Consider the following 27,976-nt stretch of genomic DNA (forward strand, 5'->3'; position numbering starts at 1 on the left):
GCCCAAGCTGCATCTAGCCCCTGGGCTTGAGGTTCCCTACACCTGTTTGAAAAGGCCAGAAGTGTTTAAACCAAGTACAGAAAGTTGCATAGCCCAGCCAAGGTATCACAAATGTGTGAATAACTGTTACCAAGTCATAGGCACTAGTCTTATGATTTTGTTACACTAGTCTTCATATGTGTTGGTACAGTGCCACACACACCTATGGTTGAAATAATGTGTTTACTTTCCTTTGTGTTGGTAATTTTTTACTATACATTTCCTTGATCCTTGCTCAGTGTATACATATTGCCTCAGGGGTTTCTTTAATATGTATGATGTTGTGTTAATGTTTTTCTTAGTCTTGAGAGTTTCTTAGTCCTTTGGTGCAGTTAAGCTTTCTAGTAGCATTATGATTTTAAGCAACTTCTGGTTTCTGAATTAATTGTGATTTTAGTTTAACTTGTTTTGGAGTTCTCACTCAATTTATTTTTTGACACTGGAAGTGTGAATGTTTTAAATTTGAGATAAGTTAGATACTTCATACAAATATAAATTTTATACACTACAGTAGTACATAATTCAAAGTAAGGTGCAAGGAAAAGGAAGCATAAGTAAATAAAAACCAATGTGCACAGTTATTTTAAACCAGGAGGAGAGAAAAAAGGTTTCCTAAGTTAGATTCATGGCTTGACCCTGGATATCATACCATAGTAGTCAATAATGTTTACATCCCTAAGAGCCAAAATATTAAAGGAGTAAACTTTTTCTCATTATATAAAAGTTGTAATGTCTCTCTTTTGTCCTCTTGTATATGTGCCATCTAAACTTCCTTGTGCAGATGGGAAATTCTTGTTGGCATAGAATTCTTGACACCATACTCAGGTAAAGATTTTCATGCGTGTATGGGAGTCAGGTTAGGGACAACACTCAAATAAGAGTCTGAATTAACTCTACTGTGAAGACAAGCCCTGCAGTGACTGGGTAACTAGGGCTATGTCTAGACCGTGGCATTGTTTCGGGATACCAGAAGTATCCTAAAATAGCTATTCTGAGTCTTTAAGCATGCCCATTATTTTCAAATAGATTTAAATAAAAATAGAAATAATGGGCATGCTATTCCAGCATCCCTATAACTGTCATTCCATGAAGGTTAAGGGATGTTTCAGAATAGTGCTTTATTTTGAAATTTTGTGCTGTGTAAACAGTGCCAAATTTCAAAATAAGCTATTTCAAAATTAGATCGAAATAATATATGCTATTTGCATAGCTCAAATTGCGTATCTTATTTTGACCTATGGGTGCAGTGTAGATGAACCCTAAATGATGAAATAGTAAATCAGGAGTCCAGCTCTTCATCTGGTATCAGTTAGCCTAAATCCCTAAAATTGACTAACACCACCTCAGGCTGTGGCCCAAAGGAGTGATGGCTGAGAAATTGAGAAGGGGAAGGATTTGTAGTTAGGCTGCTTTATAGAGATAACATACATTGAATTCAGCGGCTAATTCATGAATATTGCAGACATTTTGTGAGACTCACTAAATGTGTTAGAACAACCAATAATGCTCCAAAATTATAAGAAAAACTGAGATGATATTTTTATTGTTAAAAACAAAGCAGCCCCCCTACCGTCTCTTTCCCACACACATATACAGTACTTCAATCTGAAGATCCAAAAAAAGAACAAATGCTCAACTTTTTCAAAAATACTTTGCTGGTCACCTTCAAAATCAGAGCTTAAAAATATCAAGAAGTTTAGAAAACTGGGAACTGGGCATCTGACTTCTGGATTCCCATAGGGATTCAGTGTTTGAAGATGTTTCACCAACCATAACACAGAATGGAAACGTAAGATTCGATAATCAGGATAAACTCTTATTGCTCAGGAGTACTATAATAAAGACCTGGATTTAATTCCCAATATTTTGATTCCTGCGGTTATCTCTCTGTACTGAGCCTTACTGGGAATGATGCCAATAATACTGAATCTCCTCTACTCTTGCTATGCCAGAATTATGATGTTTGGAACACGGGGCCTTGAAGGGATAAAGTAGGATGAGTGAAAATTCCCTGACAATTCTGAAAGGGACATGCACAATTAATGGAAGCCCACTAAAATAAAAACACAAGGAAATTGCGTAAATTGCTGAGAAGGTGTATTTGGATCAATGTGATTCCAGTATCTGAAACAATGAGAGTTGAAATATGATTGGCTTTGCAGTAAAAGAAAACTGATAAAAAAAAAAGCAGGCTCTTCTGTGGCGACAACAATATTCAGATTGAGAACAAGTGAGGAGAGTCATATTGGAACTATGCTAGAGGAGGTTGTGAAAACCAGGATTTTAACAGTGTTCAAAAAAGAACTAGATACATTCATGGAGGATAAGTCCATCAATAGCTATTAGCCAGAATGAGATGTCTTATCCATTAGGCCATGTGGACCTACCCCTCCTCCCTAACTTCAGCTGATACCTTACCTTCCGTACCTTCAGCTGATGCCAACTCCAGCCCTGGAGAAGCTGGTGGTGTCTGCCCAGTTGCTCCTGGGGTGGGTGGCTTCCTCTGGGGCTTCTGCGGAGCACAGCTCTAGAGGAAGCCACCCACCCAGCGCCTGCCAGCTTCAGCCCTGGGGAAGGGGTGGGAATGAGTGACAAAGGGTGGATCACTCAATGATTAGCTGTTCTGTTCATCACCTCTGGGATACCTGGCATTGGCTGTTGTTGGAAGACAAGATCCTGGGATAGATGGAGCTTTGGTCTGACCCAATATGGCTGTTCTTGTGTTCTTATGAGTGTTAGTTTGTTTCCTCTCAACTGCCTAACTTACTATCGAATTACTTACAATAGAAAGTAACTGCAGTTGAAATTTTGAAAAAGACAATAAGTATGTAACGTTTTTAAAAAGACAACCAAGGGAAGACTCTGGAAAGATTTTAGTTGAAATAAAAGGATGACTAGCTGGTGTTGAAAGGTGGCAGAGGAAATGTGGAGGAACTGGGAATGATAGGAACTTGGAGAATAGCATTTTTTCCAAGCTCCTGAGAGATGGAATATCTTTTACTTTTAAAATGAACTTCAGTCGAATATATCCATCATGCACTAGGTTTTGCTTCACCATGAAAATCATTTGAAGTCAACAAGTATCTTTTAAATGACTCTAGTGGACTGTTTGAATGACCCTGTAGTAGCAGTCAGATCAAATCCCCACCCTTAAAATCTCTCATGGTAAGAATGGGGCTAAACTTATTTTCACCACATGCACTCGATCTAGGTGCTGTGGGGAGCTGAATGCATCACCTTGTTTCCCTGCACTATTCCAGCACATGGTAACCCTCAAAATATTGCTCCAGGTATTGCGTAGCAAGCTGTGTAAAATGTAGGTAGCCTTATTTTCTGCCTCTTGCTGGGAGCAGAAAGTTAAAACTTTCATCTGTCAGGTCTTGCCAAAAAGAGTGAGAACGCTAACACTGAAATCTGACAAGACTGAAGTAAATGTGATTGAAGGCAAGTTCTGAATGAGAGCCATAAGTCCTAGCTGCTAGATCACTAGCACCACTTAAAGTATTCTGAATTTTCTTTGTCATCCGAGAGAACAGGCCTAACCCTGTTTGGCTTGAGTTTTGTTTTCTATAAATGTACTTTAGCCTCAGTGTATATGACATATTAAGTTTTAGTTTCCAGTAGAACTAAGTCTCAGTAGGCTCTTAAAAATGAAAGATGGAAAAGACATATGAGACAGTTTGCACCACAAGTATCAGTCTGTTCATGTAGAGGATATTGTCCCCAATGGAAAACATAATAGATTTTAAACTCATTCTACCCTTGATCTTAATCAAATTACCAAGAAACTGCAAGCCAGGAAATAAGCATAGTTTTGTATTAGGTCTGTTTTAAAAAAAGCAAAAATATAATAAAATATATTAAAATATAGCTGCCATGTTGAGGGCAAAAATGAGAAGACGGAAGATTCCCATGAGGTTTAATTCACTCTTGTGCAGGTGATGAGCTCTAGGCCTGTGCCCACCTTATATTCCACTTAAGCCTCTTTGTGGCTCCCTATAGGGGAATTCCACAGTAGTCCTACACCCCAACCAAACAAGTAGCAACCTGAGAGGGAAAGGAGAGATGCTGGGCCTCCAAGCTTTCCTAGAGAGGATTGTTTGGAGCAGGCACAGAGATCTGGGCCTCAAAGGGCTAGCGTGGCTAGCAACAGCCAATCGGGGCCCTTCTGCCCCAGATAAAAGGAACTGGTTGGCCTTAAGACTTGTTTCTGTCTGGGGCCAGAGGAGTGAGGAAGGGGGGCTCCTTTCTGGACAAAGGAGCCTGATAATTAAAGTTAGAGGCAGGCTGATAGCTGCGTTTGCAGAGATAAAATAACCTGAGGAAGTTGGCCCTAAGAAAGGGCTGGAGATAAAAGGCCTGGTAGAAAAAGGCCCAAGAAAATAACTGATGGATTGGAGTAAGTAGCATATTGCTGCTGTGTACATATTCTAAATATTGAAACATGCAGTAGTGGTCAGGCATAGGTTACTCCACCAGCCACGGGTGAAAATGGCATAAACTCCAAGAAGGTAGGGAAAGCCTAATCAAAGTTCCAAGAGGAAAACAAGGTTTGTTTGGAAGCCCAAATGAAGGGCTGGATTCAGAGGACCCAGAGGCAGATGCCAAAGACCTAATGCAGCAAATAGACTGCTTGCTTAGACTCTTTAATACCCCAGAATGCGTCATTTGGACTTTGTGATTTGGCTAGAGACCAAACCTCTGACCCACCAAGGTCAGCATGCTGGAGGCATCAGGAAATGAGAAACAGACTGTTGTAAAGCAGCGCCCCCAGCTGCTCAGAGGCACTTGAGGTGAGTGACACTTTTCAATAGCATAGTCTTTGTTCTGGCCTATTACCAAGCAGTGGATTTCATCTACGGTGTATGTAAGGGAACCATGGAGTCTTTATTTTATTCAAAAGTAGCAAGATTACTGTGGCCAAGCAAATAGATGTGTCTAAGCCAATTGGGAAAAGATAATTATGGGTTATGAAGGGACATAAAATAGCATAAGTAACATTTTGGATGTTGACATTTTCGAAATTTTTTAATAATTTCCAGTTTTTGCTAAAAAAAATGCAGCTCTTTAGTATTTCCTCTGTTGTGAAAGGAATAGTAGAAATAGAGCCAAGCAGATGAAGAAAGGAATTAACAGTGGAAAAGAAGATAAGGGATCTCTATCTCCATTAGTAATAATAGTCTCATAATGTTGTGTTCATTTTATAATAGGGGGTCTCAGATTCTCAATATGAGATTGAGATCTCATATTGAACCTTTGAGGCACGAAATGTCATTGCTTTTGGAGGCACAAATTGCATTTCCATGTTAAGGTTATTTTTACAAAGGTGGTGAACAAATGTAAAGGGAAGTGTTTTACTCTAAAATGTCCAAGTTCAGTGCAAATGATAAACAGAGCAGAATAAGTTTCCATGTTTGGTGCAGGGGGAAATGACTTAGCAACTAGCAGATTAAAGGATCAATATATGGTGAAATAATTGAATGGTATCCAGCTGCTGAGGAGATAAGGAAGAGAGGGCAATTTTTATTAGAAAAAAAAGTAATCATTAAAGGCTCTGGTCTCTCTAGCTACTAGCAAAATAGTTTAGCAATAAGCATCACACTCTGGTCCTTGTTTAGGATTCTGAATCACAACCTTAACAAATCAACTAATTGGTGCAGATGATTTTTCCCACTTGCTTCCATGCTCAAAGTTGGTTGGATTTGGTGGGGAGTGGAAATGGGAAGAAACAGAGATGGGCATGAAAGGCAAGATGGGCATAAGGATAAGGAAACATAGATTGTGATTCTAACTTGGCTCTGTCACATAATTCTTGTCTAACCTTTTGACAAACAACTTAACCGTCTTGTCTCGGTTACTGCCTCTGCACTTTAAGCATGGTAATACCTCTCTGAATTAAATTCTCGGATACTTTAGCGATGAATGTTGTAGAAAAAATATAATAAAAAAGCTTAAGACTATAAAAAGTTTGAAAGTCTAAAATTGGTGGCAGGGGGGTGCCTTACTCTCCTTCTAGCTTTTGAAACTCACATTTATTGGCTTCAATGTAAATCTGAAAATACCTCAAGTATATATGAACCTACAAAATATAGCTAATTTTAACCTCAGAATATAAGCAGTATTTGAAACTTGTATCTTCTCCTTTCTCCTGCTCATCCTTAACATATACAAAGCTTTTGTGTGTAGCCATGGCAAATTAAGTTTAGCCAACTGGTAGGGATACTGGTTACATTGCTGAATTTTTTATGGTTTAGGTCCTTCACTTTCCTTGCTAAGTTCACTCTGGGTATCCCTCTGTCAGCAGAGGAATGCAGGTTAGGCAGGTCGACATTGCAAATGAGGCAGGGATTTAAATATCCCAAGCCTAATTTGCATAAAAATGGCCACCACGTTTTGCCAATTCAGCACTTTGTTGGCAAAAAGCAGCAGTCTAGAGGGGGATCTGTCGAGAAAGAAAGCCTTTTTCGACAGATGCTGTAAACCTTTCAGGAGGCATAAGGGATCTGTTGAAAAAGGCATTCTTTTTCTCTAGACTGCTGCTGTTTGCCAACAAAGTGCCGAGTCGGCAAAATGCGGTGGCCATTTTTATGCAAATTAGGCACGGGACATTTAAATCCCTGCCTCATTTGCAATGTCGACCTGCCTAATCTGCATCCCTCTGCTGACAGAGGGATGCAGTCTAGATATACCCTCCATGACTGCATAGTTTTGAATTAGTTACTATCTCAAACAGTTCATGGGCATAAATCTGCTTATTTTCCAGTGTTTATCAAATATGTCATTGGTCTCTGTTTTTTTTCTAAAGGATGGAAACTAATTTTAGCACATTTACATGATAACTTAGACCCACAAACCCTGACTCATTTTAGTTGCCATCTGTTGCATATTTTCACTGTCTGCAGTATCCTTTCTATAACATGACAGTCAGAGATGCACACAGTGCTTTAGATTTTATCTCAGTATGGCCTAAAAGGGCTAGAAGAGCATCCACTAATGTTACACTCCTTAGCCTTTCAAACATTACTTGAAAGACTAATATCTCTATAAATCAAACCATTGTATGTGTCACATTGTCAAATTTGCTCATGATTTGCTGATGATTTTGGCCTCTGTATACACTTCTTGAGAATTACTTGGTTATTTGCTGTGTTCTTTTCAATTTGTAACCTATGGAAGCCTGATTAGTAAAGTGCATTTGTTTTTAATAGGGTTTCTTTATAAAGGAGAGTTTCAATGAAGATCTATTTTTTAAAAGATCTCCTTATTCCTTGTAATAACAAGTGTACTATATTGGCAAATTTTATCAAACATCTGAGGCAATGGAATCTGCTCATGTAAATGTAGAATTTTTGCTGTTGCCTATGTGGTTTGCTGCCCTGACTGGTTACAAAACTGCATAGGCCAATGGGTGATAAGTCTTCAAGTCCCATAGATTTGCATACACCAAAATACATGTGTCATGTTTAGCTCATGTTTTAAATCTTACATATGTGGCAAACAATATACCTACAAGCAAGCAAGCAACGTCCTTTGTTCTAGTGTTCAAATACAAAAGGGATCCCTAAGCAATTTTTTAACTGTGACCAACACAGAGTCAACATGTACTTGAATAGGAAAGGTCTTCTCATTCTATTTACCTGACACGTATGTGATTATTATAATTTTAGTAATAAATTTCCATTTAGATATACTCAAAATAGGATGCAAAATAAATTCAGTGAAGCCTGCAATATTTATCTATACCAATATTATTCCACCAATCCACCAGGAGAAAAGGAGAGGAAAGAATAATGGCCTACTTGCATGTTAGGCTCTCAGGCTTTTTCCAGAACCCCATCCCTCAAAACCAGCCCTTACTCCTTTCTCCTGTTCTTCACCAACAAAAGAATGAAAACAAAATCTAAAATTATTGCCCTCTCCTTATTCTTTCAAAAATAAGACACACACAATTCATCAAACCAATCACTCTATGTTTTAAAAATAACAAAAAAATCAACATGATTTTATATGCATCGGATTTTTTAATGGCAGCTTTTGGCCATAGGGCTCAGTACAGTCGTATCTACAAACAAACAAACAAACAACAACCCCTGTTTTCAGCAAAAATCTGCAGAAGTCTAACATTCTTAAATTCAATAGTAAAATCTCAAACTAGGGCGTAAGTGGAACTTTGATGGCATAAGTCTTATTATATTGGCCTTTTGTACAGGGTGAATTTCATTCTTAATGAGTTCCATATCTGCATGCAATCCTATTCAGAAATTACACATAACTGCCTTGTTACAATTAGGTAATTCAGGTCTTCAGGTTTAAAAACAAGAGAAAGCAAATAGTAAGGCCTTAATGTAAGAGCCATAGTATAATTTAGAGGTTATAGTCCAATAACTGCATTTCATTTTTTTTAAATTTGACAAAACAAGTGTAACCTCATACAGTTCTATATTTCTCCTTGATGAATATATAACTCATTACTATTGACCTGTAAGGAAACAAAATCTATAGCACATTTTTATTAGTCATCTTAATGTTCTCTTCAGTCATTAAAAGTAGAAGAGAACAGATTTCAAATGTTATTGGAATGACTCCAGTTTCCCTTACACAGATACTAATTAAGCTTTTGACTAATTTACTTACTCCTTAACCATTAAGATTTGGAGGCTTGGGTTTTTTTTATTAATTGCAATGGTGTTTTTCTTCTCATACAACAAAGAATTTAAAAATGTACATTTTTCAAAACTGTTCATTTTAAGTATTGAATAAACATTATGTACTTTAAAAACCATTACAAAGAGAAGGTGTTATGATTTAGCAGTTCACAACTATTCATATAGCACAAGAGGATTAGTTAGCTGTTACGGAAAGTTTCTAAGATATATAGCATTTTTCTGCTATAATTTTACAGTCTCTGATTCAATAAAATACTTGAGCACATACCTAAGTTTAAGGGCATGAACATTTATTTATTTACTTAATTTATTTAGGGTATGTTGCTGGCAAGAGTGAGTCTAAGGTCCGACACTGGGTTCTCAAAGTACAAAAATGCTACACAGGTATCTGTCAAACAAGTAGCTTATTTTCTGACAGCTAACAGCTGTGCCCCTTAACTAAAAGGACAACATAATAGGAGAAGCGGCATATCTTATGGCTAGCTGGGGATCACGTGTCAGCTGTGGACGAAGTGGGAAACTGTCTCAGCTTCTGAGGCGCCAGTACCCAAAGCCCATCGGTGAGGTCCAAATTGCTGTGCTCTGGTGCAGCCTTAAATACAGTTTCTTGCCTTGTTTTGCAATTTGGAAATTTCCAGGGGTTACTCATTACATGCTGATGTAGGGCTTAACTGTTAGTTATTGATCTGGTTCTGATCTGGTTCTACTTGTTCTTTGGCCTTGTTTACGTGATCAGTACATTAGGGTAAACAGGATTTTTTTGCGTTCTTTCCCTTTACCCTTATCTTATATTTGTTCTTTACCATGAGAGATTTCTTTACCATGAGAGATGCTTATAGAAGACATTTTTCTCATCTGTGATAGTTTCATTCAAGTTTGATAACTCTTAATTATCTTCTTAATGTTTACAAATTAATAAAACTTAAATGTTTAGAAGGGTAAAACAATTTTTGTAAAAAAAAAACCCTCACAGATGACTGATCAACTGTAACAAAAATGTTGAAAAACTTAAACTTTCTATTTTAAACATTTCCGCAATGTATGTTTATAAGAAAGCAGAAAACTTGTTCAGACAAGAGTTTAAATAATTTCTCAAACATTTTTCTATGGCCTTGACAATTATTTTATTGATAATCTAATATAGTCCTTAGGCAAGGTAACTTAATTGTAGCATGTTACTTTCTAAAACTCATAGCTATATTATGATATGACGTTAGGCAAGTGTATTGACTGGAGTTTTATAACTGTTTACTACCTCATTCTTTTTTTACCACCTCATTCTTTTTGTAAGAGAGAGAACTTCAAGCTGTATTAACTGACTGTGGGGAGCCTTTCAGCTAAACATGCATGACAAGAAAAATACAAGGTAATTGTTAATGCTTAGTATGGAGTGTTGTGCATTTCTAGGAACAGAGGCTAGGCTGTAATTAAAATCTCAGCTGCTTTCTTTTTCCATTCTCTAACAATATTAGTCACCCAATGAGATTTCATTCGATTACTATAAGTTAATGGTTCCAATTGGACTGTTGGCATATTTGTTCATTGAGTGTTGTGGTTTTGGCATTGCACAGAGATAATTGTTGGGGAGAATTGCTTCAGATAGTTTGTTGGCCCACAAAGTTTCCTCGTGTTCATTATCATCACACTGGGGACTAGGAAATCTGAAGAACGTAGATACTACTGGGACTGGTTCTCTACAAATCTCTTGATAAGAATTTCCCATGTGAGAGTTCAGGAAAGATGGCAATTGGCGAGATTTGTCTATCAACTGTTCTCTTGAGAAACTTTAACTTTAGGTTCACTTCTGTAAGGAATGATGGTATCTTGTCATCCCTAAACAAAGCATCAATGTTCTCCTCTAAATTGTCCCAGTACCTCACTTCTGGAATTCAGGTAGCAGGAAGCCAAAAGGTCCCCCAGCCCTTCCAGAAACTCACTGATCAACACTGGCAGTAATTCATGCAGGAAATACTTGCATTTATCCACCTCAAAAACAGCTTTGCTTCCAGGGAGGCAGATAGTCCAGTCTGAATCTGACAATCTTCCCAAAGCATCATGAAAATGCCTTACAATGCCTTACAGTAGGTAACCAAATGGAGAAAGTCTGGATTAAATGGAAGTTCACCCCCTGCAATAGTTTTACAGTTGCTATGGTGAAAGGCAATTTTTTTCTGGAGCTTATGCATACCCACAGAGACTTGCTTTAATGTTTTTATGCTGCATGCAATAAGACTTAGAAAAAGATTTCACCCACTGGCATTCTGTCAGTTTTCCTTCCTTCTTCATATGCCACATGCTATAAGTATATCATAGTGTCCTATCCATGTGGAGTAGAGGGAGAAAGCAGTTATGGGACACATATTTGACAGTCAAGAGGAAAAAACTATTAAAATGCTTTGCCACACTATCAGTAGATCAGTGTCACTTCTACATATCTTCCTTTGAGTCTTCCGAAAGCAATCTGACTCCATTTGGCACAGAGACCAGATCATCAAAACATGTTCTCTGCCAAAAGAAGAAATGTGTGCTTGAATATCAAATTGGAGGTGATTAATGGTTGATCTAGTATAACAATCCTATCATATCTCTCTCTTATCCTGTAATTTCAACCAAATGCTTTAGTCACTGTATGGCCCAGGCATGTATTGAGTTATGCATCACCATTTAATTATACTCTGGGCCATATCATACTCTTGTTCTATGCATAACATCCTCATTCACAGGAGTTCAGTGTTAGAAGAGTATAAGGGCCCATAATCATGGAAATAATTCTTTAGTGGCATGAATAAGAATTAGTCCTGTGAAAAAAGGGTTTGCAGGACTGAGCTCAAGAAATGAACTTTAATATATATTTACCAGCAAGCATTCATTGTGACTCATCAAGTAAATAGTATTCATTTCCCAAATTAGTACTGTATGCATGTGAAATCTGTACTTACCAAACAGCTGCGGTCCATGGACTATATAATTTTCTTTAAAAGAAAATTAAAATTCCAAGTAAAATGACACATTTGGATAATTTTTTTTAACTAGCCAGGGACCCAGGCTTCTCATTTTTCAGGCAATAAATCTTAGCAGTTGCATGTCTACAAAGACTATTGGCTTCAACAAGTCAGAACTTTGCCTCTGGAAATCCCTTCACCCAAAATACCACCATGGAAGATGACCAAAATGGTGGAAATGCCAAGGAGATGCAGACCTCTGCATGGAAGGTAGTCCTGACATGGGTCTTTGCCCACAAAAGCTTATGCTCCAACACTTCGGTTAGTCTATAAGGTGCCACAGAACTCCTCGCCGCTCTGACTGGGATTGTGACAGCATCCACAAATATAAATCTTATATCTGTTCAGGGCTTTAGTGACAACACTATGTCTTGGTGCTGGTGTTGCAGTAAAAAGCTTTCATGATAAGCAAGCCATTGTAATACACAAAATATGAGCAGAAATTGCAGCCACAAAAGTGTACTATTATAAATAGCCAGCTGGTATAAATAGTGAGCTATTATAAATTTGTCCATTGGTTTTAGTTCATGGTGCAGTGCCATCTTCCCTGCACATGCAGGTTGTAATTAGTGTGAGATTCTTATCATTATTTGTATGTTATATATCATACAAAACATACACCTTGTTTGAGTGTGTGAGATTTTCTGGGTCTTTGATGGCAACTTGAAACCCAGATCAGGCTCTGCGGTTTCAGTTAACATAGCAAGCACAACTAGCTTGAAGACTGTGAAAGTTCTGTGAATTTTCCATATAACATACATTTTTTGACCCCCCCCCCATCTCTGCCCTCAGTAATACAAGCACTAATTTTGGATAAAATGTATCAGCTTGACTGTACAGCCATGATATTATGCTCTCTGTTCAGTTTAACAATGACATATACAACTAATATAGCCTAGCAGTATGGAAATTAAACTCCATGCAAGACTTAAGGATGAGCAGACAGCTTTAAAAAATGTAACTAAATACCCCATTTACTTCTCAAACTTCTGTGTTTTCTGTGAAATTATATAGAGGTTCTGACACTTACCCCACTGCCTACTCAACATTCTGTAATACGAATGTGGCTTTTAACTTCACTCACTCTGATGAAGGTTACATTTTATTTTATTTAGCCTGCGGTCTTGGTAATAACTCACATCCCAGGTAAATGCATCCATTTACTTAGAGTCTGAGTTAGGTTTTGCTTTTAGGCTTGGAAAGGGAAATGGAGCCCAAGAGAGGATGGTATTCTAAAGAACAGCTGCAAACTGGGTTAGTCTCCATTGCACTCTTCACTTGCACTTTTTGATCTACGATTAAAAGACTTCAACCACTGAAGTTTCAAAGTAGCCAAAATGAGTTGAGATATTGTCAAAGTCAGCATGGCAGTGAACTACTAGAGTAGATCGTGTGGTATGAGCAATTACTGGGGATGGGATGAGCTGTTTTGGAAGAAATAAAAATCAGCCTGAACATAAGAGTGTATTCAGATGAAACCAACTTTTTTCAGGCTCTGATAGGACTCTCAGTTTTTCCTCCTTTCCTCCTCTCCCCAACACCTAAGAGCTGCATCTCCATTCTTTGCAATGGTTTTTCAGTAGCCCTTGTCTATCACCTGTGACACCATCTCCTTCCAGTCACAGCTTCTTACCTGTAACTTTGTAAATCCTGCTTTGGGAGCCAGGGGCCTTCATAATCTCTCTGGTTGACCTTCTCTATCAGTGATGCTCAATGCACTTAGGGTTACCAGCTTTCTAATTTTAGAAACCATATACCCTTGCCCTGCCTCTTCTCTGGCTCCCCAACCCCTGCTCACTCCATTCCCCCTCCCACCCTTGTTTTCTGTCCCCCACTCTTACTCACTAGCTCATTTTCACCAGGCTGGGGCAGAACATTGGGTTTGTAGGTGGGGGTAAGGGCTCTCGCTAAGGTGGTGGTCCTTTTTTAAAAAATTAAAATAGCCATGTTAGTCCACTGTGTTCATTCTTTTGAGTACCTTATTCTCATTAACATCACTAAATTTTGTCTTATAAAGAAACGGAAGGTTTCTCTTCTTGCACCTATTTTATATCATCTAACTCCAATGATTTCAGTGGAGTTGCTTATGATGTATTTTACTGTAAGTGAGATGAGTCATGCATACAGTCCTTAGATAACAAGTAAGAAACTATGTGGTTGTAATGGTATTACCTTCCATTTTAAATTAAACATTTATTTCTTAAATTATTTTTGTGCTGGATAAAATGACAGTGTTGTTCTCTTTCTAAATATAACAGATTTATGGGTCCCCCAGGATTGCTTGTAAATACAAACATAAAACAAAATACTTTTTCCCCTTGGGAAATTTTAGTCCACCCTTCCCAATGGATGAAAATGTGCTTAATTCGTCTCTTACACTGATGTTAATAAGGAGTAACTCTGTTTTCACAGTGGAGTAGAAAGCTTGAATAAACCATGTGAGTAGAGAGTCATTCTTGTAGTTCTGTTCTTGACTGTTATTACTTCACAAATACTCTTGAAGAATTGTATTATTCTTCTTAAAATAATACAGTGAACCCTCTGCTGGCACAACTGGATGAGCCTAGATTATTCTTGGGAAAAAATTCTGTTTGATGATAATGATTTTTGGCCCAAGTGAAAAAGATAATTGATCCTATCTACCGCAATCATTGTTTATTTTATTAATAATTGGACCCAAGTTAGTTTTAGCAAGATTTTGAAGCTTAGTAAATATCTTCTGCCCAAAATGCTTCATTTCCTGTCTTGCCACATCAAAATTCCTTTCCAAAGTCTGTGTTCCAGAACATCTCTAAAGTACTTAAATTGGGCCAGTGTAGATACATACAGAGTATGAAGTCCAAAAGGCATTGGACTTCAGAGAAATTAAAGGGCCATGGCTTCTTTTCCTACTCAGTCCTTCCCATCTGCTTTGGGATGATGTGTAGGATAAGGTTTTTAACATGCTTACTCCTTCATTTAAGGAAAAGCAAGTACTGAAACTGTACTCAGCCTATGGTTTGTGAGCAAGAAGGATCCAATTTCACCTCCCCAATCGTTTTCATTATCACAGGGACTAAGTAGTATGAATAACTCTCACTTTCTCCACTTTAAGTTATAATTTGATATTTTAACATTTGAAATATTGTTCATTATTAGTAATAGCCAAAAGATGCCTGAGACATGAAAGCCAGTTACATATATCCATAGTTACTGTGTTTGCCAAAGGAGTTTGCTCTGCCCAGTAAGATAGAATTGGACTATTAATTGTACCTTTTAAGATTTTAGGGTCTGATCTTCAGCCCAGTAAAGTCAAGGGCAGTCTTTCCATTGACTACAATAGTCTCTAGAGCAAGGAAATAGGGAACACATGCTGAATTTCTTTTAAAGGCATGGGTTTATGTTCTACATAGAAGACATTCTGATGTTGTCCCAGGGATCATATGCCAAGATAGGTGATTATTAATAACATGCTTAATGCTCTTATGTGTATTGCCATTACAAAAATGTAATTTTTTTACTTCATGTTGTGCTAATATTGTTTTCCCTTGTCAAGGAGACACATGAAAGAAACCTTTTGCCATGTTCTGAACAAAACAGCTCAGTCTTTATTTAAATTGCCTTCATTTGTTAGAAAAAGCAGACCTGTTTTGTCCCAGTGGGACCAGCTTCCAAACAAAGTTCCAACAGAAAAGTTGAAAAATATCCTTTAAGTCTGTTGTTTCAAAGAGAAGATCTTTTCCCTGATCTGTTTGTAGTTCGTGGGTGTATCATTAGCATATGCTTAATTTGCAGAATAGTCTGTAAGTGCCAAAATGTAATGCAGCCGCAGCTGGGAGACAGTCATGTCAGTAGCACAAAAGAAATTGCTTGTGCATCATTGCAGTCTGCCTGTTAATAAGCACTTTTTGTCCTTTTTGGTGAATATGGTACTTGTGAAATTGACTGTGCATATATTTTAACAAACATCTTGTCCTGTTTAATTTTGTTCAGGAGTCAGTTTACAGCGGAAAATCATAGCGATGCTTGTCTTTTTTTAATACTGTAAAATACCATAGTTCTGAGAGGTTTTATAAGATCTGTTTGCCATATTAATCATAGAATCATAGAATAATAGGACTGGAAGGGACCTCGAGAGGTCATCGAGTCCAGCCCCCCGCCCTCAAGGCAGGATCAAGCTCCATCTACACCATCCCTGACAGATGTCTATCTAACCTGTTCTTAAATATCTCCAGAGAGGGAGATTCTACCACCTCCCTTGGCAATGTATTCCAATATTTGACCACCCTGACAGTTAGAAATTTTTTCCTAATGTCCAATCTAAACCTCCCCTGCTGCACTTTAAGCCCATTACTCCTTGTCCTGTCCTCAGAAACCAAGAGGAACAAATTTTCGCCTTCCTCCTTGTGACACCCTTTTAGATATTTGAAAACCGCTATCATGTCCCCCCTTAATCTTCTTTAAGAGGGTAGAATGCACATTGTTATGACTGTACAAGATCGCAAGTTTGGGGTACAAACCAGGAAGTTGGGAACAAAACTCAGTGCTGCAATTCCCATTCCAAATGGGAGTAGTTCCCATTAAAATCAGTTCTTACAGCAAGGCAGAACTTGGATCTAGAAGTGAATCCACAAGACATTTAGCTAGTATATTAATCTCTAGTGTGACTGGCTAGTACAGGGATATTGATGGTCTCTGAAGCCTGTTGTCACAGGGTCATGAGTTCAAATCCTACACAGCTCCGTAGATTCAAAGAAACTGTTAGAGGCCTGTGTGGTCCAGTTAATAGTTCGCTGACAATCATCCTTCTAACTGGCTTCCTTATTTGCAATCTCACCACTGTGGTTGAGGATTGAATCAGCAGGTTGATTGCTCTGTCCCTTCAGTGTGGTTCCTGCTGTTTCAAACTGAAATATATTTTCATGGACATATATGGGAAAATATATAGTTTTTTTTAAAGTCAGAAGGGACCATTGTGATCATCTAGCTTGACCACAATCTTAAGCCAAGCTTTAGAATTTCACTTAGTAGTTCCTGCAGTGTTTGTGTGCGTGTTGTGACCGAGTTTGCATAATTAAAAACTTCATTTCACTATTATTCTACTCCAATATGAACGAGCAGTTAAAAATTAAAAAAAAAAATTATCAAACATACCACAGAGTGCCTGGATTATTTCAGTGGCTCTACAATTTTAGTGCATTTCTCCCACTCTTCACATTAAATCCAGATTAGACATTAACATGCAGTTCAATGTTCATTTTTTAAATACAGTTTTTGATTTCCAAATAGCTCCACTGTTTTGTTTCTGTGGGGATAAAAGAAACGTATGCCCCATACAGGTGAATTGGGACAAAAAAAAGTGACAGATCAGGTAGCAAAGGAATTCTGTCATTTAAAAAGGTTTTGTGCACTGACAGTCAAAAATAATGAAATGCCAATGTCTGGAGTTTTGAACTGCTTACATTTTCTTTAAAAGATTACACAAAGTAGGCCCTTTTCTTCTTCTCATAAAATATGTTGGTATTTTATTATAGTAGAGGGAAGAGGAGAGCCAGCAAGGCAGAGAGAAGGTCAGTACAGTATGAAAGCACTAGACAGGTGGGCCAATTGTATAAGTTTCAACAAGTTTTCAGTATCTGTCAAGTTGGTTCTTAAATCCGTATGTGAGCGTTGTACACAGATGCTTTATGAACAAAGTATTGTTTACTGTAGAATACCCAGTATAAAATCTATTACCTGTTTTTAAAAATCCCAGTGTAGTAATTTTTTGGCGCTAATTACATCTGTACAGTAAATGAAAAACAAATACATCTTCTGAGGAGAAAATGTTAAAGTGAAAAAACATTCTGTCATATGCTGAGGAACCTTACATTTTTATCCGGCATGCATTATTTTTGCCTTTCTCCATAGAATGTTGGCACTGTCACTAGATGAGAATTAAAAATGTTATGTTGTCCCCAACCTGTCAATTCTTACCTTAATGAATATTGTGAGAGGGAAAGCGAGGGCCATATTGACATTTTTCTCTTAAACTTAATGTACTTTTAAAAAAAAATATTCTGTGTATCCAGACGTGACATTTTGGGAATCTATTTTTATTGGCTATTTCCTGTTCGCTAACTTCAGTGCTCTATTGTAATAATCAGCTATTAACCAGTAAGTGGGTGAAGAAGGTCTACGCTAAAAGAGTTGGCATCTGTTTTGAACCTTCTGTTCCTGTGTAGGAGTCCACTGCAGCTGTCTAAATGCGTGGTCTGAGTCTCTGTACTTGTCTGTTACTACTTCTACATTAGAAATGCTGTGCTGATTTCCTTTCATTTCTTCATTCAATATAAGAGCTTTATGTATCCATATGGGAATGCTTAATATAACATTCAGAACAAGTGAATAGTAGTTTCAACACAAGAGCTACACGAATGTTGAAAGCATGTCAGAATGCAAATGACTTTTTAATTACATGGATTTGAACCTTCTAATCTTCGAACACTGCTTGTACTATTCTTGTTCAATGACACTCCAGTGCCAGTATGTTTTCAATTTTCCTGCCTTAAACCTCTGCTCTTCGTATATACAAACTTTTTAATATAAGAAGATAGGCTCTACTCCCTATGCCTCACACTTCATTAGATAGCCTTGGAAATATGCGTCCCACCATAATTCCTGTGAGCTATGCACTCTGATTCTGTCAAAAGGTGTGGTAATGAGGGCAATTACAATTATGTTTAATTTAGCTGGTGACCAAGGTCCCACTTAAGGAGTATTATAAAGATGCTCTTAAATCCTATGGAGAAACATTTAAGTTGAAGTGTTATTATTGTATAATGGAACAAACCTGTGTAAGTGGTGCAACACAGAAAAATAGAATGTTGTCATTTCTTGTTTTGGTAGCACTCACAGCTAGGTGCTGTCCCCATAAACAGGAGAATATAGTTTCTGACTCAAAAAGCTCACAACTTAGGGAAACAATCTATCTGTACGATTCGATTGTATGTTCTTCTGTGTACAGGTGCAGAAATACATTCACACACCATCATGCATGGTGCCTAAACAGGCCTGCTTTTGGAGGGGGAGAGATAATTGTCCCAGGGCTTGGCGATTCAAAGGAATCTGAGGCTCTGGCCACAGCTACTACAGCTGCAGTGGTGATGATGAAGGGAGCTCCGGGTCCTTTAATTCATGGCCAGAGCACCATGCTGCATGCTCTGTGCAGCTCTGAGTGCTGGAAGAAGGGTGCCCCATGCTCTGTGTAGCGCAGAGGGTTGGCTGCCTGCAGTTCCATCCCGTCCACCCAAGGTCCCACCCCTTCTGCGAGCACGGAGCCAGCTCCTGCACCTTGCTCAGGGGCCTGCGCGGGCCTTCAGCTCCGCTGAACCAAATTAGAAAGCTCTGAGGAAGTGGGTCTGGCCCACGAAAGCTCATCACCTAAGATGTGTGCAGACATCTTCCGGGGGTACATCAACTCATCTAAGTATTTGCCTGGTTTTAGACTACCTACCAAGCAAAGTCCTAGCAAAGTCAGTACACATTAACATTTCATAGATGAGGGTTTGTGTACATTGCTCTACATATGCTATACTGAAATATATGTGCAATACGTATCTTCCAGTTGATTTATTTTACAATTTTAAGGTAAAATTGAGAAAATAAGCAATTTCTCAGTAATAATGTGTTGTGACACTTTTGTATTTTTAGGTCTGATTTTATAAGCAAGTAGCTTTTAAATGAGGTGAAACCTGGGGAGATGCAAGACAAATCAGACTTCTGAAAAGGGTACAATCATCAGGAAGGGTTGAGAGACATTGCCTTAGAGCAGGGAAGTGAAGGAGTGCTTTTCTCCCTAGAGGCTAGAGCTTTCTTCCCTTAACAACACAGCTGCATGCCTTCCAACAGTGTCAATATATCCCCAGTACAGCAGTGGCTTTTGAAGTGCTGTGCTAGGTGAATTTTGAAGATGTATTTGGAATTCTGTCTAAGCAGATGGTAGCAGTGGGGATCATCGGGAATCATAGTTTAATGTTGGTGGTGACTTCATGACCTGGTGTCAGAAGTGTAGCTTCCTCGTAGCAACAGTATCCTTTTGTCCATTATTATGCCGTGCACACTTTAATAAGCATGAATGTTGGAGACCTTTGAAAAAAGGGAAAGTATTTTACTATTGATAAATGACAGTGTGGCCAGTTTCCTCTGCTGGAGTTTGACTTGTGGACCTCTGAACTCCAAACTTTCAATTCCACCAGATGAGCTGAATAAGAGCTTTTGGAAGTTTGTAGAATAAAGAGAGTTCATATCCTCCATCTAATTCTAGAGCTACTTTACTGAGATTTTTAACAAGAGTTCAGTATCCCATCTAGATACCAAATAGAATAAAGAATATATTTATAAATGTTGACCATTTTGTGTTATTTCACATCAAATGTGTGTGCTGTTTGAGCACCTTCAATACTATCCAGTTATTAGAAGTCCAGTAATGGACCAGATTCATCCCTTAACACCCAGTAACACCCAATTCAGAACCCAATTTTGGCAACATTTGTATGTGCTAAGCTTTAAGCACGAGTTGACCCAAATCTTTAGAATGAAAATTGGTGTAGCTCCATCAAAGTCAATGGAACTATACCCATTTATATTAACTGAAGATTTAGCCTTCAGTGATTCTACTACATGCTTCAAGTTAAGTATGTGTGTACTTCTTTGCAGGCCATGGCTATTACTTATGAACAGGGCTCATCGAACTGCGGCGAGCTCTGCTCGCCAGCCACACTGTTCGGCGATCTGCGCATGCGCAGATCGCTGGAACCCTGCTCTTCCGGGTTCCACAGGCAAGTATATTGTATAATTTGTCGAGCCTTGCTTATGAACACACAAAATTATTCCATGCACTTTGAATTCAGCTGACACAGCAGCTGTGGAGGAATGAATTCATTATAGCTGTGTGCCATTTCTGGAATATGAATATTTGTAAAACAAAGTGAATTATTAATGCAAGTTAAATGTTAAAAGCTGCATGGACTAAGAATCCAGATGGGGTTGGATTGTGATTGGTGAATGCTGTAAAGCCAACTACTGTGGAAACAATAACTACATTTTATCATATCACTGAGATATACTTAATAGAATGTGTAAAAAGAGTATAAATAATAGTCATGCAAGGAGTAAGGGAAGCAGATGGGACCATTGCTCCCATTGACCTCCCACTGTGAGGATGCTGCCAAGCTCGGCTCATGCCTCGGCTCGTACCTAGTGTAGACCTGGCCTCAGCCTTATCCAGCCATATTTTTTTATTGCCTTGAATTTTTTTTCCATAGTTTCCTGTGTAGCTTCAATGTAATTTGAAGCTTCTTCCTCCATGGAATCTCTATGGGAGAGGCAGCACTATTTACACTGCTACCCTACTCAATGGTCTATACTGTTCTCCTGTGCCACTGGGTGTGAACCAGGGTCATAGACTCTAATTTTGTGTGTTTTATTACCCTGCTATTTTTCCCTTTTACTTTGGCATCTGTGATGTAGATGTGATGAAAGACAGTGTGGATAGAAAGTTACTATTAGGGACGTGAATGGTTAACTGGTGAATGGGTGATGCAAGGGGCTTTTCCAACCCCTCGAAATGCACCTTAGGCAGTGGCGCTGCAGCCTGGCTGGAACAGCCCGTGTCCACAGCAGGCATGGCCCGGGGGCAACACAGTCAGGGTCAATCCAGCCCAGCCACGATGGGCAGGTGGGGGCTGCTCTAGCCCAGTTGGGCTGAAGTGGCACCCGGCACAGCCCCCCCTTTTAATCAGTTAACTGGTTACACGTTATGTTTAACCAGTTAACCAGGATGTTACATCATGAGTTACAATATGTATGTGTGGTGATTTCTAGTACTAAACCGAGCCAGAAGGATTGATTGCCAAACTAAGATTTTTTTCTTCACTCCTCTAGTCCGTTTTATGAACATTAATACCGAGAATATAAAAAAGATTGATAGTTACCTAACTTATTACCAGAAAGCAGTGATCATGACTACAAAAATAAAATTTAATTGGGTCTTCTGACACATTTTGTAAATGCTATCACAATCCATTGAATTTTTACTAGGTGTTTTTGATGGTACAGACTGATTCTGCAGGTGCTGCTTAGACACACAGCATACTTCAATCGCATAAAACGTTCCATCAAAATCCATGGGACTCATATGCCCAAATGTTTGGGCCTTTATTTAAATGCAGTGCATTGCCCATTAATTTAAACATTGTGTTCTAAAATTATTAGAGTTCTGTTGTGAGAGAAGATCAGTATATTCCAGCCACTTCACCCCAAAGTGACACATTTGTCTGCTGCACTGTGCTGGGAATAGAATACTTGCCACCTCGAAAAAGAATGCTCTTCTCAGTCTTCTGTATGTCTCACGAATGAGGAGACTGTTTGCTAAGATATTCTTCATAAACTTCATAAAGAGCATAATTTATTTGCAAGGATAAAAGCATTTTTGGTATTTTTCCTTAAAATGGCTGGCTTCTATAGAAAGGAAAGCTTTGAAGGCCACAGTGCCTGATATATTCTTTCATTATAGTCCTGTAAGGATTTATAGTTGGCTCATACAAAATATTAGTGACAATATCATAAGCAACATAAAATAAAATTCCATGCTTCTGGTGTACCTTCTCTTGCAAAATTTAGCACTATTGTACCCTGTTTTGATGTCATTTACACCCATATAAATCTAGAGTTTACTTACACTGTCTTAACAATTTAGCAATATCCTGGCATAAAACAAAATAGCATTGGATAGTTAAGCACTGCCAGGATAGTCAGTTTGGTGATACAAAGAATACATAATGAAACGAGTAAGCTTTCACAAAAAGTGGCTTCCTTGTGTGTGCAATTAGTAAATCAATTTTCTGCCTATATTTTTGAACCTGTAGTTCACTGGCAGGTGTAACTATGATACTTGATCACAAAGTATTCACAAAGGCCTTAGCCTAGCTGCGTATAGGTTCTGAAGATTAATTAGAGGAGAATTATGTAATGTGGAAACAAAGGCAAGGACGCTTAGCCTTTGTAGAGACACATGATGCTAGAATTGTCTCTTCTTAAAAATGTATTTTTATGAACAGTTGAAGTGTACACAATCATATGGTCCAATAGCAATTGTACTGGTCAAAGTGGAATCCAATTTCTTGTCATACCACATTTATATCTGAGGCCCTCTTCTGGACAGTGCATTTGGAAATGGGCTTTTAAGCAGGGTCAGGTTGCATGTATGAGAAGAGACAAGTCTTGTAGCATATTAAAGCATACAAATATATAGAGTATTGTGAACTTTTGTCGGCAAAACCCACTTCTTCAGAGAAGAGAGATAAAGGGCTGGAGGAAATCTCAAACAAGCTGTTAGCAAGAATGGTGACTCTTAATATTTTTGTCATTTGTGTTTTATGATTTATTTCAGTGGCATGTACAGAAAATTGCTGGGAGTTAAAGATGGAAAAGAAAACAGATGGGAAGAACAACAATTATACAGTTAAGTTAGAAAATATAAATAAATAGGAAATGTAAAATATAATCTTTTAACTTTGCAAGTGCATCAATTCAGTAAGATTCTCATAGGTCGGGCTTTTTAGTAGTTATTTGTGGTATTATCACACATCCTATCCCCAAAGCTCACTCTTCCCCCCGCCTGCTCCTCCACCCTCCCCACTGGCTGCTCCTCCACCCTCTCTTGCTCCTGCACCTTCCCCCTTGCCAGACACCCTACTCCCAGCCTGCTACTGCACCCTACCGCCTATCCAGATCTCACACCCTCTCCTTCACCTACATCCAACTCTCACCCAGTTCCTGCACGCCCATCCCTATCCGACTCTCTGGCAACTCTGTCCCACACACTGAACCTCTCATTTTTGTCCCCATCCCAGAGCCTGAGGGGGTCCACAAAATCCAGTAACCCTGGAACCCCAGAAGAGTAAATCAGTCCTATGGGAAGCCCCTAACCGCAGTCTTCCCTGTCCCTTGCCTTCTCCTGTGGGGCTGGAGCACTAGAGGAGTGAGTTGTCTCAGTTGGGGGCCACATAAGTGAGTGTTGGGGGTTTTGGGAGGTGTTTTTTTGTTTCTCACTTGTCTGGCCCCCAACTGATTTTTCAGTGAGTCAGTGGTCCCATCCCAAAAAAGGATTCCCAACCATAAATAAAGAAAATATTGAAACCTTTTGTGTTGTTTTACTTAATTTTACTTTAATTAATATTTTACTTTATTTAAAATGAAGCTTGATAAACTAAAATGAGAAAGTTAAAACACTTAATCTGTTTAATAATTTAAATTAATATTTCCTTTCTTACTGGTTAAATTAAATGGTTCTCCTAGTTAGAGCACTAGCAAAATGGGTCAGGTGTAATTATGTAATTAACAACGAATTTCCATTAGCAAGCGGTAGTCCACGTAAACATTTGCATTGAGCTAGGTGGGCCATTGGCCAAAAAGTTTGAGAACCACTGGTGTAGAGGGTGGGAGATTTATGGATAAGTTCTGGAAGAGTCTTCATCTTGTTTAAGGGACAGCATAGAACACCACATTGTATGAGAAGCTGATAAATGGGCTTTTAAAGCACACATCATTGCAGAGGGAGACCTAGAATGAGACAACACTTGACAAGCAGGAAGAGGGAGGCTGGGTTTTGAAGGCAGTGATAAGTACCACACAATGCTGTTGATTTCTTTAATGTAATTATAATAAACAATTGAAAATAATTGCATAAGACAAATATGAAGAAAGGGATCACTGGTTTACAAAATCAAGCAGTACAGATTCAGGTACCAATAGCAATGGCACCAGTAATTTGTAGCTGTGGTCCATGGTGGGCTTGCTGCCAGAACTTCATTGCTGTTAGCACTGTGAGCCTACACATTCTGCAATCGCATTCCCCAGTTACAGTGTGGGAGCCTCCAAAAGAATTTCTGGTTCTATATCTTCCCCCAGCTGCTTTTTGTGTTTTTAATTAATAAAAGATTTTATGCCACCATTCAGTAAGCCCTGGTCTACACAAGACTTTATTTTGAAATAATGCTCCCCCAAGGTCGAATTTATAAGTAAAGTGTCCGCACTGCAGAACCCATTATTTTGAAATAACAGGCCATGGAATTCGAAATTTGTTCTGCTTTTCATCAGGAGTAACACTAATTCCAAAATTGTTATTTTGAAACATCGGTAGCATGGACACTCTTGTGCTGCTATTCTGAAATAATTACTCCCCAGAGTAATTCAAACTAGTTACTTCCCAGTGCTTCCTTGGGCTCCATGTCCAAGGTACCATGTCCGCATTAATGGAGCCTGCCTTGGACTCATTTTGAATCTTCCTTTTAATGTGGACACATTCATTTGAATTTGTTAAATCAGAAGTTGAGTCATATTTACTTATTTCAAAATACTTTCCTATTGTAGCCATGGCCTAAATGACCATCATAATGGATTTTTCCAATTTATCCTAATATTTAAATAGGCAACTGTCATAAAGACTTGTATCAATATGTAAACATATATACTTGAAACAATATGTCAGATACCTGATTTTGAGAATAGCAAACGATGAGTATAGTGGAATGTAAACATCTTGATGCCAGCCCAAAATTTAATTAAAAAAAATTAAACGTGACAAATACTAATGTGTGGGTTTTTTAAAAATAATCTGAATGTGCTCTAGTTGGAGTCCACATTATCTAGTGTTTGGAAATGGCATCTTTAGCTATTATGTTATAGCCCCAAGAGCTTAAAATGAACAAATAACATTTTATTTCAGAGTTCTTTAAATGTCCAAACCAAAACTTCTATACTAATGATGAACACAAAGTAGTAGATGGATTGAAGCTCGCCTAAAATAAAGGTAAATATATAATAATTTTGTAACTGGTAAGGGCCAATTAATGTTGACACAGAATTCCAAAATGAATCAACCCACTTAAGGAATCTTGGCAGTACCCATATTGTTCCATTGTTAAAATCACATTCACTCTTTTCCAGTTATGAGACAGAAAATCTAAATCCACGAATTATAGTCATCTACACTCAAGCATTCAAAGAATCATCATTAGTGATTACCTGATCTCCAGAGGCTACTTATACACAGGGTAAAATACCCTTTTTTCCTGTCCTGTTATTATGACAACAGAACATTTTGGCTAGATCCACAGCCTGTATAAATCAGTGTAGCTCCATTCAGTTCAAGTAAAGATTTTTGCTTTTTTTGTTAAACAAAGTTGTAACTATGTGAAAGTATGAATTTTCAATGATTAGGGTTGCCAGGCCAAAAGCTAATAACATCCACAACTTTCATGCCTTTCAAATGCGTACATGACACAAAAGGCCATGGATAATTTCTCCTGAATCAAGACCATAAAGAGAATTTAGAATCATCTTTAATGTATTTGGGAGCTAAAATGCTCCATGAATCAAATAAAATAGTCCTGCAACAAAGGGAATGGTAAAAGGTAGCGTTAATATGGATGGATATGAATTTATTTTTGAGTACATAATTATTCTTCGGTTAACTGCACAAAATGCTAATATTTTTATTCTTTTGAAAAAAGGAGACTACACTGTAAGCATAGAGTGGTCAGTAATAGAGATGTTAAAAAGCATGGCAACCTTTCTTAGCATCAGTTGATTAGTCAGAGTGAAGAATGTGAATTATGTTTTCAGTAATGTCAGCACTACTATTCTGGAATTAAATGAGTTCAGAGTTCATTAGGAGTTCTCCTTACACACAGTGTTCTTATATTTTTGCAATAAAACTATTCATTGTCTTGATGAGACATAAAATGCAGTAGTCACTTTCTCTCTCTTTTCGGTTGACATGGGTCTACTTTGCCATTAATATTAATGATCTGTGTATGCTACAATGGGAAACTAAACCCTATAGAGTTTGTGATAAAATAAATCACCCCTGCATTAGCATTTTAGAGGTTTCAGTCTCTTTCCATAATATAAGATACTTGCTCACTGTACCAATATTTATCGCATAAAGAAAGCAGAAGAGATCGTTAAAACGTGGTACAGACCAATGAGCTGCTCCTTTGTTTTGAAGACTAGTTTATAAACTTAATAAAGGGATTATTTTTCTTGCCAGATGTGCCAGTGTTAGGTGGGATGAATGAAAAAATAAGGAAATAGTGATCATTTATCAAGGATACTAACAGGCCAAGTGGAACATCAGAAAGAAAAAAAAATGGATATAAAGTCACGTATATATAAAATTTAGTAGACTGGTAACTCTGAAAAGTTAGCAGACTTTATTTTATGGTACTCTGTCTTCTTTGTCTCATGACCATTTAGTTAATTCTATTTAATTGGCTTTTGACACCTCCACAAAATATAAAATCAAAACCAATACTTCCCCAATTGAAAAGCCCTATAGACTCTAATAAAGACTAAATGGCTGCAGAAATTATTCCAGACAAAATATAGCTTAATACACAAACTTTCTATAAATATTTATTTGAATCTAACTGAGAATTATGTCCCTGCCATACAATTTCAGAGCTGGTTTAATTTTTTTTAGTGAACAGATATTCTTGTCTGTTACATTCTTCAGGCTTTTTCCATGAGGATTTATTTTCTCTCTGCTTGAGGAGAACTCACATTTACTTCAGTGGGAGTTTTTCCTGTGTAAGGATTACAGGCCTCAGCCCTTGTCTTATTAACATAACCTCTTAGGCAGACCCAGCAACACTATTAATCAGTGGAGGCTGTCATTCCTGAGAATAAGGAAAGAGTTGGCATTATTTACTATATTGGAATAAGAAGCACTGCTGAAGCAAAAAACACAAAGTCTGCAAACTCCATCATTGCTTTAGTGGTTTCCAATTGTCTAACCTCAGGTACTATGGTTCTGGGCCAGGTAGTATGTGTGCTATAGGTACCTAAGATGAATATCCAAACAAAAAATTGCCATTGTTTCTTTAAAATATCACAGTTGCACTGCCTTTCTTTTGGAATTAATGGTTCAGACAGTCACATGAGGAACAGAACTTAAACAAACCTTTCATCCAAGGACCAGAGTATTTACAAACATTATGCCTCACAATACATCTGACAAGTAGGTATGTACTGATAGTCACAGAGGCCTTTGAAACACTGTTATACCATGATTCAGGTTTTCACCACATCAATCACCTCAGAAGTAGATCTCCAGTAGCAAAAAGTATATCCAAAGAGGTAGGCATTTTTTTGTTGCTTTGAAGGGGCTATTGCCAAAGTGGATGGTGCAGCCAATCAATTTTTCAGGACTGGTCAAGGTCATACTAGAAATTACACCTACTATCT

The 27,976-nt window shown here is 38.0% G+C and overlaps 1 protein-coding gene across 11 annotated transcripts in view; it reads left to right on the plus strand.

The window, feature by feature from the left end:
* NLGN1 (neuroligin 1) overlaps positions 1–27,976 on the plus strand; it is a 676,946-nt gene that overhangs the window by 273,789 nt on the left and 375,181 nt on the right. The window contains exon 2 of one of the 11 annotated variants that reach the window (XM_075937984.1): positions 23,118–23,188. The exons of the other annotated variants lie outside the window; for them this stretch is intronic. Within the exon in view, the coding sequence (XP_075794099.1) occupies positions 23,122–23,188 (67 nt within the window). The 5' untranslated portion in view covers positions 23,118–23,121. The remainder of the gene's footprint in view (positions 1–23,117; positions 23,189–27,976) is intronic. 11 annotated transcript variants of the gene reach the window in all.

Source organism: Pelodiscus sinensis, chromosome 10 (assembly GCF_049634645.1).
Source record: "Pelodiscus sinensis isolate JC-2024 chromosome 10, ASM4963464v1, whole genome shotgun sequence".
Lineage (NCBI taxonomy): Eukaryota > Metazoa > Chordata > Testudines > Trionychidae > Pelodiscus > Pelodiscus sinensis.